The following is a 13,416-nucleotide window of genomic DNA, read 5'->3' on the forward strand; positions in this document are numbered from 1 at the left end:
ACTGGAACTTTTTTAAAGTGACACCTTGTTAGCATTTAGCTCCTACGTTAAACATTCAGCTGACAACTAAACATTTAGCCGTTAAAATAGCTACAGTCTGTGTGCTCATGTCTTCAGCATGTTAGCATGCTAACATTTTTAGCATGTTAGCAGGTTTTGTTTATCCTTTATTCTCTCTGCACCATGAATCTGTATTTATTGAGATATTTCAACCAACCAGCGTCGCTCTTCACCAAACCACTTCCTAAAACTGACTCCTCATCAGTTAAAACACTTCATATGACACAGACTTCACACTTGGTTCTTAGACACTGACCGTCTCCTTCTTCTTGCTGAAGACCGGCATGGCCACCGAGGTCATCAGCAGCAGACTCTGAGCCTTGGTGGTGAAGAGCTAAGAGACGGTAAAACATTTAAAACACACTGTGATGATTCATGAACAGATTTTTAAAGACACACAGTGACTGCTGCTGACACGTCTGTGACTTGGATTAAACTTTGCTGGGTGGTGCAGGAATATTACAATAACAGACTGAATCCTACTGTAGCTTTGTGAGGATGATAATGTTTTTTTCAGATCAGATGTGTTGGTCCTTGTGTTGTTTACTATTCTTATTTTGTTTAGATTTCATATTTCATTCGTTCCTATATAAAAAAAACAGTGTTAAGATATTCTTTGATCTCCTAATGACAAAGATAAACCTGATGTTATGGCTTCTGCTGGTTTGCTGCCCTGAAGTTAAACTCCAGGTGGCGCTATAGGACTGAGGTAAAAGTACAACCATCACTACAGTGTAAACCAGTGGTGCTGGGACACCTTTGCAAGTCAAATTAAAAAAAAGTCTTCTAAAACCACATTTTACCATGCAGGTCAATTTTCATATCTATATTTTTGATGTTTGTTAATCAATGTCAAAACTGCATGTTTTTGTTTTTCATCAAAATTTTTTCATCAAAATCTGAAACACAATGTTAAATTTAAAGGGACATAAAACAGTAAGAAGAGAAAAAAAACTGCTGTACACAAAAAGACACTGTTGTTGTTCTGAAACTCATTTATGAACCTTTATGTCTTGAGCTTTAACAGTGAGCTGGGAGAAGATTTAGTGATTTACTGTTGTCCTGCAGCAGGAGTGACACCACTCAGAGTTGTGGATTTGGGTTTTAGTTCAACTTCACTTGCAGCTTTCTCTTAGAAAAAAGATAAAATCCTTTCTCCTCCAGCAGATTTATCTCAGTTTTAAAACCATATTTCAGGACTTTGATGGAAACAGGTCGAGAACTGTCATGTTCTACATGAAAAGTCCAACAGATGAAAAACTGGCTGTTTATCTAAAACTACAACTTCTTCTTCTTCTTTACCTCTTTAGTGTTGGGAAGCTGCCGGAGTGATGGAGGGGAAGGCCCAGAGGATCATGGGAGAATGAGCCGAGACACAAGGAGGAAGCAGACACACAGATGAAGGTGAAGTGACAATGATGATGAAGATGATGACCAGTGTACAGTGTGAGGAATTAAAGGAGCAGTTCAACCCAAAACGAAGACTTTATTATTTTCATGTTCCCGACATGTCTGAGAGCTCTGGTATAAATGATGAACTGCTCCTTTAAGCTCTCTGATTGGCTGGTTTGGCTCACCACAGTGTCCATGTACGCCTCGGTCCAGATGATGTCATGGTCGTGGTTGATGACCATTGGTCGACTGAGCACGTGCAGGTACTCCATGACGTTCTCCTGCACATCAGCCAGCGTGGAGATGTGTGTGTAGTAGCCTGAGAAAACACACACATGTATTTTAAAGTGTGTATGCACTAAAACACAGGTGAACACACACACACACACACACACACCGCTGACCTTTATTGTTGCAGGCGATCCACTTGGTGTTTTGAGCGAAGGTCATCTCTCTGCCGATCAGATACGTGAAGACTCGCACCTGAGCAGAGAAACACACCTGTTTACACCTGGCTGTGTGTCTGTTGCTTCCTGCTACAACTGAATATTTTATCAGGGCCTTAATATTCGTGAATTATCTCTATGTCTGATGGAGCCACTTGTTGAGCCGCTGGCACATCTTATCTTTCACTGACAGATTCTGATCTCTGATTGGCTGGAACTGATTCCAGCTAAAGTTCAGCATTAAATGAGCTGAAGGAAACAGCTGCAGGCTGCATTTTGTGGTTACATGAGTAGAGTGTAAAGGAGGTGGCTGTGTTTCAAAGTTTGTGTTAGTATTCAGCACACACACACACACACACACACACACTTTCCTGTAGTTATTTCCTCACCCTGCGCTCAGGCCAGTTGAACTCCTCGAAGACAGACTCAAAGTCCTCCATGGCTCCGTCTGTGATCAGCATGATGGCCTGGTTACACATGCTGCCCTGACCGTTCGCCCTTGCCTGTACACGCACACACGCACACACGCGCACACGCGCACACACACACACACACACACACACACACACACACACACACACACACACACAGAGAGAGAGTTTATACAGACCAACAGCTTCAAACGACCTCCTGATGAGATAAGCTACACCAGTTTTATTTCTTCACACTTGAATGTACTTTTCTTTAAGAGGAGAGTTGACCTCTGGCCCCTGAGGGCCACTGAGGGACACAAACCTCATTAAGGATTTTGAAGGCTTCCTTCATGGCATTCTTGATCTTTGCTTCTCCTTTAACATGCAGCTCCTCCACCAGCAGCTTAAAGTGCTGAGAGAGAGAGAGAGAGAGGTCCGTCTTATCAATCAGCTGATCGATCATGTCTATTATCAATAATTTCCCTCTCACCAACACACAGATGGTTCAGATTTTGCCAGAATCTTGATGAATATAATTTAATTCATGAAACTAACAATGATGACAACAATTTGATTGAATTTGAAAGTTTGAAATGACACCCGGATCTCGGTCATCACAGCCTCACCTTCTGATTGGTCTATTTCCACAGTTTTTTGACATTTCATTAACAAATCAATTAATCAATTAATTGAGAAAAGAATCAGCAGGTTAATCGATACTGAAAATAATTGTGTGTTGCAGCCCAGCTGAACTTTGTCCTGATATCGGAGGTGAGTTCCAACGATGTGACAGTGTGAACAGGTTGTTGGCTCCACCGTGTGGTTTATATTATTATTATACATGTATCACACATTATATGTTCACTGAACTTACCCACAACAATGTTTCTAACTCCTGCCTGAACCTGAACTATGAGTGAAACTGTTTCACATGTAAACAATGAAAAAACAAAGGTTCATGCACTTGACAGCATTTATTCAGGCTACATCAGCAGGTAAAAAACAGGTGATGATAAGAAACTTTGATTTAGTTTATTATCATCATCATCATTTCAGTAAAATAACTTTCAGTTTGTGTCATTTTGTTGCTGTTTTCTCAAATATTAACGTAATTAAATTAGTTTATGAGGTGATTCCAAAAGCAGTAAAGTTGAGTCTAACTGTAAACTAACCCTAAAACCACATCAGAGCCTCACGCACGCACACACGCACACAAATCTCCAGGTTGACTTGGTGGTTTCTAAAGGAGGCCAAGAGGATGATGACATGATGAAGCTGAGGGAATTCCTCTGTGTGTGTGTGTGTGTGTGTGTGTGTGTGTGTGTGTGTGTATGTGTGTGTGTGTGTAATGGCTGCTAAGACGCCTCCTCAGCTCTTTAAGCCTCCATGAAGCAGATAATGGTTTTACCTCTCTGTTGTCCAAGTCGGCCTGGACCAGAGTTCCTCTGAAGCACGGCTCCACATAGCGAACATAGTCAGTGTACTGCAGGACAGGAAGACACACACACACAAACACGCACACGCACTCGCGCGCACACACGCGCACACACACACACACACACACACACACACACACACACATTCATGAGGAAACAGCAGTTGCGGGACCAGTTACAATATCAGAATAACACTGTCTTTTCTAGGAGAAATATCCCATTGAGTGTGTGTGTGTGTGTGTGTGTGTGTGTGTGTGTGTGTTTGTGTGTGTCTCACAGCGATGACGTTGACAAAGTCGTTCTCTCCTAGTGTGTCCAGGATGGTGTTGATAGTGTGTTTGGCGATGGTCATCTTCAGCCCCTTCATGCTGCCGCTGATGTCCACCATGATGATGATGTCCTTGGGAGACGTGGCTGCTTGGATGTACCTGCACACAGGATGCTTATTATTTTATCATATTACATCATTAAATATTTTAACTTCTCCAGTGTTTTATTTGTGTTTCTATCCATCAGAAGAATCAGAAGAGAGGATCTGAGCCTCTCTTCTGATTGGCTGAATGTTTTCTGAGTGATGCAATAAAAATATAGCAGATTTCAGGTAAACACTCAGAGAAACCAAATCCTGTAAGGTTGGATGGTGGGTCCAGGTGGGTGGGGCATGGGGGCATGGCTGAGAGCGGTGACTGCTTTGTTGTGACATCACAAAGTCGCAGAAGTCCTGACGGCTGGTTTTAAGGCTCAGTTTCTGAATACAGGCTGTGTGCATTTCTCTGTGGACTGAGGCTTTGATACTTTCACAGTATTAATATAGAACCTGGACCTGCTTTATAATCACAAACACATCAGAATCAGAATCAGAATCAGAATCAGTTTTATTGCCAAGTATGTTTTCACATACAAGGAATTTTTTCTGGTGATTGGTGCAATTGATCAGCAACAGTGGGGCTCTCTAGCCTTGTTGATGAGGCTGATAGCAGATGGGAAGAAGCTATTTTTGTGGCGAGAGGTTTTGGTCCTGAAGGACCGCAGCCTCCTGCCAGAGGGGAGTGTCTCAAAGAGTTTGTGTCCAGGGTGGGAGGAGTCAGCTACAATCTTCCCTGCACGCCTCAGAGTCCTTGAGGCGTACAGGTCCTGGAGGGACGGAAGATTGCAGCCAATCACCTTCTCAGCAGAGTGGATGATACGCTGCAGTCTGTTATTGTCCCTCTCCGTGGCAGCAGCGTACCAGATGGTGATGGAGGAGGTGAGGATGGACTCAATGATGGAGGTGTAGAAGTTCACCATCATAGTCCTTGGCAGGTTGAACTTCTTCAATTGCCTCAGGAAATACATCCTCTGCTGAGCTTTTTTGATGAATGACTTTTTTGATGACATGGACATCTACCTTTAGACTGGGTGGAGCTTTAAGATTATTCTTATACTTAGTCAGCGTCAAACTGCAGCTGGGTGCAAATCTGTGCAGCACTACTCACATCTCTGATCTTTTCAGTGACTTAAATAGGTGCAACGTTGTGCTCAGTCATGACAAATGAGCCAATCGGAGCTTAGCGCTAAGCAGGTGAGGTTAAGAATAGATAAAACACCTTCCTGTACCAGAGCCAGAAAAGTAGCAACAGAGAAAAAAGTTTGGAAAAGATGTTTGCAGCTGTATAGGTGGTTATACGTTGACAGCCCAGAAAAAAACAACTTTTAAATTGACAAACTGCAATAGTTGACTGTCAGTAATAACTGTCTGCGTCACCAGAAGCTGATGCTGGCAGAGCAGACAGGTCAGTCACGAGGAAAAGTGCCAAAGACCAGTGGTAGGAAAAGAGCACAAGTTGTTTTGGTAACGATAAGTTCAGAGGCAACTTTTCTTTTTATAATGAATGAAGCTCTGAATTTCTTAACAGCAGCAGAGTCCCTAAACTTAACTGGATCTGAATCTGTTGCTTGTTTTGTTATTTTATCCTTGTAAAGCACTTTGTAATTTCTGTGCTATATAAAAAAAACGTTATTATTATTATTTTAACCTGGTCACATTTTCCCGCTAAATGTGGCCTATTTGTCTTTTTTTCTTTCCTTTTTTATACTTGTTTCCAGATAAGATGGGTCTGATGTGATTTTTATGTTTCTAAGAAGCAGATGTGGTGACAACAAAAGTCAAAAAATAATATGTACTTAAAATTTCAAATCCACTGAACTACATGAAGGACAGTGGGAACAATGACAGAGGTGTCAGTGTTTTTTTACTTCAGTCTGGAGCTTCTGCGGACATGATGTCTGACATCTACAGCTGTTCTTGTTTTCATATCAGAACTAATCCTCAATTTAAGAAATTACAGAAATATTTACATGGAGAATAAAAACATTTAAATTTGACCTTATTTCACAGACAGACTTTGGGATTACAAACTTTCTGTGAATGACTGAAATCTAAGGAGCATTTTCACTCCACAGACAAACCTTCAGCATCATAAACTCTCTGTAGCTCACTGAGTTTCAGCAGATGCATGCAGCAGCTTTGGCAGCTCAGCTGCAGTAATGCAGTGTGACGAGGCATTCAGGGACATATGCAGCTCTCTGGTATTATTTAGAAATGCATGAACAGTCGCATATGGTGCCATGTGGGCTGCAGTGACCCGGCTAAGGAGCAGCTTATCGTCTTTTCCAGAGGATCAGGACTCTGGCTGGGCGCTGCTCAGCCGACACACAGCCAGCAGTACGACCGCCTCAGACCGACTGAAACAAAGCGTTACACTGAGGTTTTAAAGGCCTCACGTCTGTTCTCGTGTTTTCAGTTGTTAACAGGGAAAAACAGAGAGGGTGGGCGAAGTAACATAAACAGTATTAAACATCAGTCTAGTGATGTTTTTCATGTCATTACTGACTCTACTTGACTTAGTGAGATTGTAGTAATTTGTTTTTGTGTTTTTCAGTCAGTGTTTGTGAGTTTTTTTGCTGTGATCACTGTTTTGTGTTTCCACCACATTAAACTGTGCAAATTTACTTTCAGAGAGAAACTTGTTTTGTCTGTTTCAACGTGCAAAGAAACATAAAAACACAGAACAGCTAAAGAGGAAAACTTTATGCCTGTAAACTGAAGCTGAAGGCAGTAAAATAACTGTGGTTATTTATAAAACAGCTTCTGTGACAGATAAAATTCACAGTATGTAGTTTTTTCGAGCCTCCTTCAGTACAGGACTTCTTGTGCCCATGTCCCTGCTGATGGTGAGTTGACACTTTTATTAACAGGCTAAGCTTGGCCACCCATCTGTCCCAGTGTTTACAGCGGACCAGATAAATATTTAATATAATCCATATCAGTATACACAGTTTATTCAGTGGGTTTGAATGGGTCAACAAACAAAAATTTTAGATGTCGGTCTGAAACCAACTCCAAACCACAGTCAGCACTGGTTTCTTTTAAATTCCTGCTGCTTCTGGTCTCTCAATCAAAACAATAACAAAAGATGGTGTTTGGTGGCATCATGAAATAACATGGGATCATGGGAGTTGTTGCCGTCAGCTTCTCCCAGTCTGGATTCACCCAAGGTGTAAAAAACGTATCTTAAAAATTTTTATCCAGACTTAAAACTGGATGAAAGTCAATTCTGAGCTTCTTTCGGACAAACACAACACTGACACTGAGCATAGAGGACATGACATCACTGACAGGCGACCAATGAGACAGAGCGTTACCATGATTAAAATGTAAGTAGGTTGCAGATCAGAAAACACTGGTATCTGTTGGTGGACTGAACTCACCAGTTCCTGTTCCTGCAGTCAAAAGCTGCCACACCATTGGCGTCTGGAGTCCATTTAATGCCTGACAGAGAAAATGTGGAGTCAGTTCAGTTACCTCATCATTTTGTAATTAATCAAGTTGTTAACATAGTAATTGTACATTTTCTGCAGTGGTGGAAGAAGTATTCACATCATTGATTTATATAAGTACAAGCAGCAACACATTATTCTACAAGTAAAGTTCCTGCAATCAAGACATGACTCAGGTAAAAGTACAAAAGTACCAGCAACAGAATGCAACTCAAACATAAAGAACTAGTACTAGTACTAATGCAAATTGTTCCCTGACAGTGTTATGTTATTATATTCTAGAATCATTCTTATTGATTGTATTAACCTGGAAGCAGTATTTTAATGGAGTAGATTTATTTGCTTTAATCTTCAACACTGCAGCATTTTTTATAATCTGATCCAATTTGTGTGTTAAATCTGTAAAGTAAATAGTCACTACAGCTGTCACATAAGTATATAAACTGTACTTGATTATAGTACTCCAGTAAATCTACTTGTTATTCTGGACAATTGTTTTCTTTAGTTCTTGAGCAGTTAGACAGAACAAATAAAATAGAAAAAGTCGAGTAATTAATTTTCTTTAATTCCTAAGGGGAAATTCAGATGGGGGTACAACTCAGCTGTTCTTTAAATGTACATTTATAAAACCAGTCCACCTGCTGGACTGGACATTAAACGGACACATGAACCCACCGGGGTAGATCCTGAAGAAGCCGGTGGAGCTGCCGAAGTACTGCCAGGTGAGCGTGGGATCCTTCTGGAAGTTACTGATGAAGACGTCGTTTAACGCCTCTGAGTTGTAGATGGCGTTGAGGATGTTTGGGTCTGCACAGACATAATACACACATTTTCAGATTCAGTGTCACTTGCACTTTCTGCAGACATTGTTATCTTTTATCTCCATGGTGATTAAACATCCATAAATGCACCTGAGGTCTTCAAACAAATATGTTCCTTACAACTGCAGAACTTGCCTGAGAATCATCTCATTTCTAAGTTTTCTTCTGTATCAAATTAATCCAGTGACAGTTGCCTGGACATCAATGGGTACAATCCAAACAGGAAATGCTAACAGCTAATTCAGCTAATACTTTAATTGGTGCTAACTAACTAAACTTCAAATGAAAAGGACGACCTCTGACCTTTGTTGTAGACGTTGGTCGGAACCTGGATGTCGCTCTGCTGCGTGTTCACCTGCAGGTTGTTGAAATGTTCGTTCTCCTCCAGCGGAAACTCTCCGCCCAGGTCCGCGTAGTTCCCGTCCTCATCCATTGTGTTGATCATCATGGCGTTGTAGTAATCAAACTGACAGGAAGAGGACATGACAAGGTTCCTTTCAGAATAAGACAATGACTAAATGTGGATCCTGAGTTACAAAGTGATGTTTGTTCATGATGCAGAAAATACACTGAATTTTGACATTTCTTATGCAGCTTGCTATTAATTAGCTCTAATGGACCATTCAGTATAACATGGTGCTTTAATTATTTCATATTGTGTCCTGTCCTACAAATGCCTGCACCGACCAACTCTCTAATATCAGCTCAGAAAATATGGGTTTGGGCCGCGCTGTGCAGATGAGTGCTGACTTACACTGACTCATTCATTTAATCACATTTTAATGTTGTATACAAATAATATCTGTAGGTATTATTGTTCCAATATTATTTACAAATGTGTGTGGAGAGTTGAGAATATGTGCAAGAATCTATAAATGTGTCGTCCGATTTGTGAAAATGCAAATGAATCTCAAAATGTGAGGATTAAGAATGAATCCGCTTCACTGCTGTTGTCCATCTCTCTTTCACACTCTTTCCCACTGGTCATGTGACATTATTTTGCCCCAGTGTTTGATTTCTGTAAGTAGCGTCTTTGCTGCGGCGTCGACCCAGTTTCCTCACAGGATCAGTGAAGTTTGAACTAATCTGATTTCAGGTGTCAGCTGAAGCTTTAAGGCTTCAATCTGCTGCGGCACAGGTGAGCCCAGGTACACCTGAGACCAGCAGGAACTGTGATGATTGTGGTGATTATTTAACTTTTTCAGGTTTAGTCAAGCTTTACTGTGCAGTATCATAAGAGCTGGAATGGCCCTTTAAATTTCAGCCCGTCAAGACAAAAGAAGTCCAACCTCTAACGAAGCGTTGAAATCGTGGTACAGGTCAGCATCTTCTGCCGACTCCGCTAACCTCTGAGACAAGAAACAGAAAAAGCAAAACTTAGACCACACAGGAGCAAACACGCAAACACAGAACACTAAAGTATTTAAAATGTTTTTGGGAGATTTATAAAGCATTTGTGTATCATCTGAGGGATAATCCACAACAAGGTGCTGCTGTCTCTGACTGTTCACGTCCATTAATGCAGCTTTTAGGATTGTGAAAAATAAAAAACGAAGTGATACTTCACTGTCCTGTCATGGTCACATTGTTGTTTGGGTTGGGTTAGGGTTAGGGTTAGTTTGTTAGTTAGTTTGTTTGATACATCGTCAGCATAAAATATTAATAACAGCCGCTTTAATGTGACCACAGCTGCTTCACAACACTGTTCAGAAAATAAAGAGCTCCTTCCTGACATTCAGGCTGTAGTGAGCATCATCATCCTCACCTTCACTGACTTCATCTTGCTTCCCAACATTCGTTCGATGTCATCTGAATAATCCTTCACCAAGTCGCCTCCGTCCAGCTCCACAATCTTTACGATGGGCTCCACATCTTTCAGTTTCTGAGAGGAAACAAAAACTGATTTAAACTTGGTTTAAACGCAGATTCAAGGGTGCATTATAATCAATAATATCACATTTGTCTCGCTTTTGTGTCATCAGTCATTAAGCTGAACAGCAGCAGAAACCTTAATTTTTCTGTTTTATATCAGGATGTTTCCACAAACTGACCAAAACAGATGAAATGGTGAAAGTGACCTCGAGCTGTTGGCAGATTGGCTGTTTCGATTTGCATGAGACTCCCTCTCAGGTTAAATCAGACTGTGATGTGGGCGTGTGTGTGTGTGTGTGCGTATGTGTGTGTTTGTGTTTTTTACGGGGGCATAATCAGGTCACTTTCTCTGGATCAAGAAGCTTGAGGTGGATCAGTGAGCTGAGAGCGAGGAGGGACGGCTCAGTCCGGTTATTTACACCCTGAATCACTCAATTAGGTAATTCATTAATTCCTATTAGTCCGAGTAACCCACTTACTGAGGTGAACACATGACCAGAGCCAAAGGTTTATGTAACCTCAGTCTCTGACCAGCATCCATTCGTACAGAAACACCTGGAACACCTAGAGCTGCAGACCAGACTTGTAGATTTCTAATTTGTATTCTGCACCAATGTACAAGAAATATCGTTGTTTTTTTATAATTAACACTCATCCACAGGGATGTTTTGAGACCTGCAGAAATGAGCCTCTACTTGCTCTACTTGTGTCTTCAGGGAAATTTCAACCATGCAGACCTGACCCTGTTTATTTCAGCTGCCAACACTCAGCTGCTCGTCTTACATCATCTCCACAACCTGTGCTTCACTGAATTTCCACTTGGTTTAGGTGGTGAGTTTGAAGGAGCCAAGTTTTCTCTGCAGCTGAACCTGGTTTCTTGCCGGGAGCAGATGGTGGTGATTGTTGTTTGATAAGAGCTTCATCCATTATTAATGCTAACGTTAGCTATGTGGCAATAGCAAAACTTGCAGATAGCTCCTTTAAGAAGTTTGATTAGCTTCTTATAATGAGAAATGAGATCCCAGACAAACAATGACCCCCAGTTTTTCATTTCCCTGATCCAACTACTACTACTATTACTACTACTATTACTGCTGCTACTGCTATTACTAATACTACTGCTATTAAAACTAATAATAATAATAGAATATCATGACTGGTACTTTTGCTGCAACAATTACTCAACTCAATCAATTTAATCAATTAACGAGAAACAATTTTCCTCATCCATTATTTGATACAGTCATATTTTGAGCTAAAACACCAAATATTGGCCTTTTCTTCTCAAATGCAAAAATTATGATGGAAACTGGAGAAGTTTTGAATTTGGGTGCTGTTGCTTTTTTTTGGTTTTTTAATATATTTTTAGACTAAGTAATTAATTGAGAAAATAATAGGCAGATTAATCAATAAAGAAAAATAATTGTTAGTAATAACCCTACTTACATTTACCTAAATGTTGATTTAACATGTACCTGACACACTCGTGGTCGTACAGTGCTGTTCCTCTTCACCAGACTGAACTTCAGCCGAAACTTTCCAGACACCTCTTCCTGTCTGAATCAGGTCCGATCAATTTTTGGATAAGTTTGTCACCGACTGGTTTTGACCCCTGATGGTTTTGGATCAAGCATAAACTTCCCATTTTATATACCTTGTTTCACTGAGCTGCCACCTGAATGTTTTGCACACTGAGCTTTGCTGATAAAAAGGAGAGTTAGAGTCAGAGCGAACTCTGAGTTTCAAAACAGAGTCTCTGGTGGACATTTGTCCCATTCACACTCTCTAATCTCCCCTTGGATGTGCAGCATGTCTCCCTGTAGAGCTGCTGTGGTAAAGGAGAGCAGCGCTGCTACACCAGCAGGCTGAGGTGGAGAAAACACAGAGTTCAGTGAAGACAGGATCAGATCCAATAAAATACTGACTGAGGATCCGTCCTCAGAATTGGTTCAGTCCATGTCCACTGTTAGTTTTTCCAGATGAGAGGTTCCTGTGTGTTCTGCTCCACAACATCATTCACAACATGAGAAAACACACATGAAAACAACTTCATGGAACCAGAAAGACACAAAAATACCACAATCACAAGTTCAGGGTGGACTGAGTTTGTTGCAGGCGTGTTGTTGGGTTGATGTTCTGACGACAGGAGGTGGTTTGTGTGTTTGACAGCAGACAAACTGCAGACGGCCCCTGATGAATCTAAATCTGACAGATAAATGGATGAATGTCTAAAATCAGAGCAGGCCACAAATCCTGACGCCAGTAAAGAGGGCTCGGTCCTCAATCTGGGCATTACCATGATCCCTGTGTGTGTGTGTGTGTGTGTGTGTGTTCCCTCACGAACACACATAGGCAGAGGCTCTCACACACACAGACTAACACAAACAAATGCATATTTAAACACACACACTGTTGCTCTCTCCTCCCAGTTCAACCAGTCTGGTTGTCTTTGGACCAGTTTGAAATTCTTTCATTATTATCAGTAAAAGAAAATTACGTCACATCATTTGAGGCCTGTAATCCAAAAACAAACTGTCATCCTGCTTTAATATCTGAAGGAAAATCCCCCAAAACTAATTCTAACCCCAGAAAAGAAAAACTCTCTCTTTCTGTATCGAGGAGTTTTTCTGTTCCAGCAAAGTCAATGTCGTCTGTTACAAGTTGTTGTTTAAATCTAGTGGCTCCAGGACGCTTTTTCAGACCCGACTGTCTGATGGTCGGAAACCAGATGTGTTTATAGTTTGCTCCCAACGGCCACGATGGAAGAGGAGGTGATGTTTTCAACCAATTCCAGCGTGAACCAGCATGCTGTCCAAGGTCACATACTGGAGCAACATTATTACGACTTTGTTTGTTACAGTGTGAACAAGTTATGAGGAGTCTTCCTCACAGCGGAGTACGAAGGCCTCTGTGTAGAAGAGGCTTCAGGTTCATTCTGCACCGTGGGAACAAACATCTTTACCTTCTGCAGCAGCAGAGAGCCGGAGTACATGGTGGTCAAGTCTCGGAGTTGAACAGAGAACACGGACGCCCACTGCTGCACCCTGAAACACACACACACACACAACTACAGTTACACAACATGAAGGATCAAATCTGCAGGAGACAAGTTTCAAGGATAAAACATCAGCAGAGAACAAGACAATAAAAACAAGTC

The 13,416-nt window shown here is 41.2% G+C and overlaps 1 protein-coding gene across 5 annotated transcripts in view; it reads right to left on the reverse strand.

Annotated features, from left to right (window-relative positions):
• The window catches only part of LOC139606938 (voltage-dependent calcium channel subunit alpha-2/delta-4-like), a 71,011-nt gene that overhangs the window by 33,581 nt on the left and 24,014 nt on the right, over nt 1-13,416 (reverse strand). For all 5 annotated transcript variants that reach the window (XM_071459424.1, XM_071459414.1, XM_071459433.1 and 2 more), the window contains 14 exons: nt 13,222-13,303; nt 10,153-10,269; nt 9,677-9,736; nt 8,691-8,853; nt 8,242-8,373; nt 7,498-7,558; nt 4,025-4,175; nt 3,720-3,794; nt 2,634-2,723; nt 2,288-2,401; nt 1,857-1,935; nt 1,638-1,771; nt 1,363-1,380; nt 317-394 (listed from right to left, as the gene is read on the reverse strand). In XM_071459424.1, coding sequence (XP_071315525.1) covers nt 317-394; nt 1,363-1,380; nt 1,638-1,771; nt 1,857-1,935; nt 2,288-2,401; nt 2,634-2,723; nt 3,720-3,794; nt 4,025-4,175; nt 7,498-7,558; nt 8,242-8,373; nt 8,691-8,853; nt 9,677-9,736; nt 10,153-10,269; nt 13,222-13,303 — 1,354 coding nt within the window. The remainder of the gene's footprint in view (nt 1-316; nt 395-1,362; nt 1,381-1,637; nt 1,772-1,856; nt 1,936-2,287; nt 2,402-2,633; nt 2,724-3,719; nt 3,795-4,024; nt 4,176-7,497; nt 7,559-8,241; nt 8,374-8,690; nt 8,854-9,676; nt 9,737-10,152; nt 10,270-13,221; nt 13,304-13,416) is intronic.

This window comes from Trachinotus anak, unplaced genomic scaffold, assembly GCF_046630095.1.
Source record: "Trachinotus anak isolate AG129_WGS33_773 ecotype Australia unplaced genomic scaffold, CSIRO_AGI_Tana_v1 ptg000002l, whole genome shotgun sequence".
Classification (NCBI taxonomy): domain Eukaryota; kingdom Metazoa; phylum Chordata; class Actinopteri; order Carangiformes; family Carangidae; genus Trachinotus; species Trachinotus anak.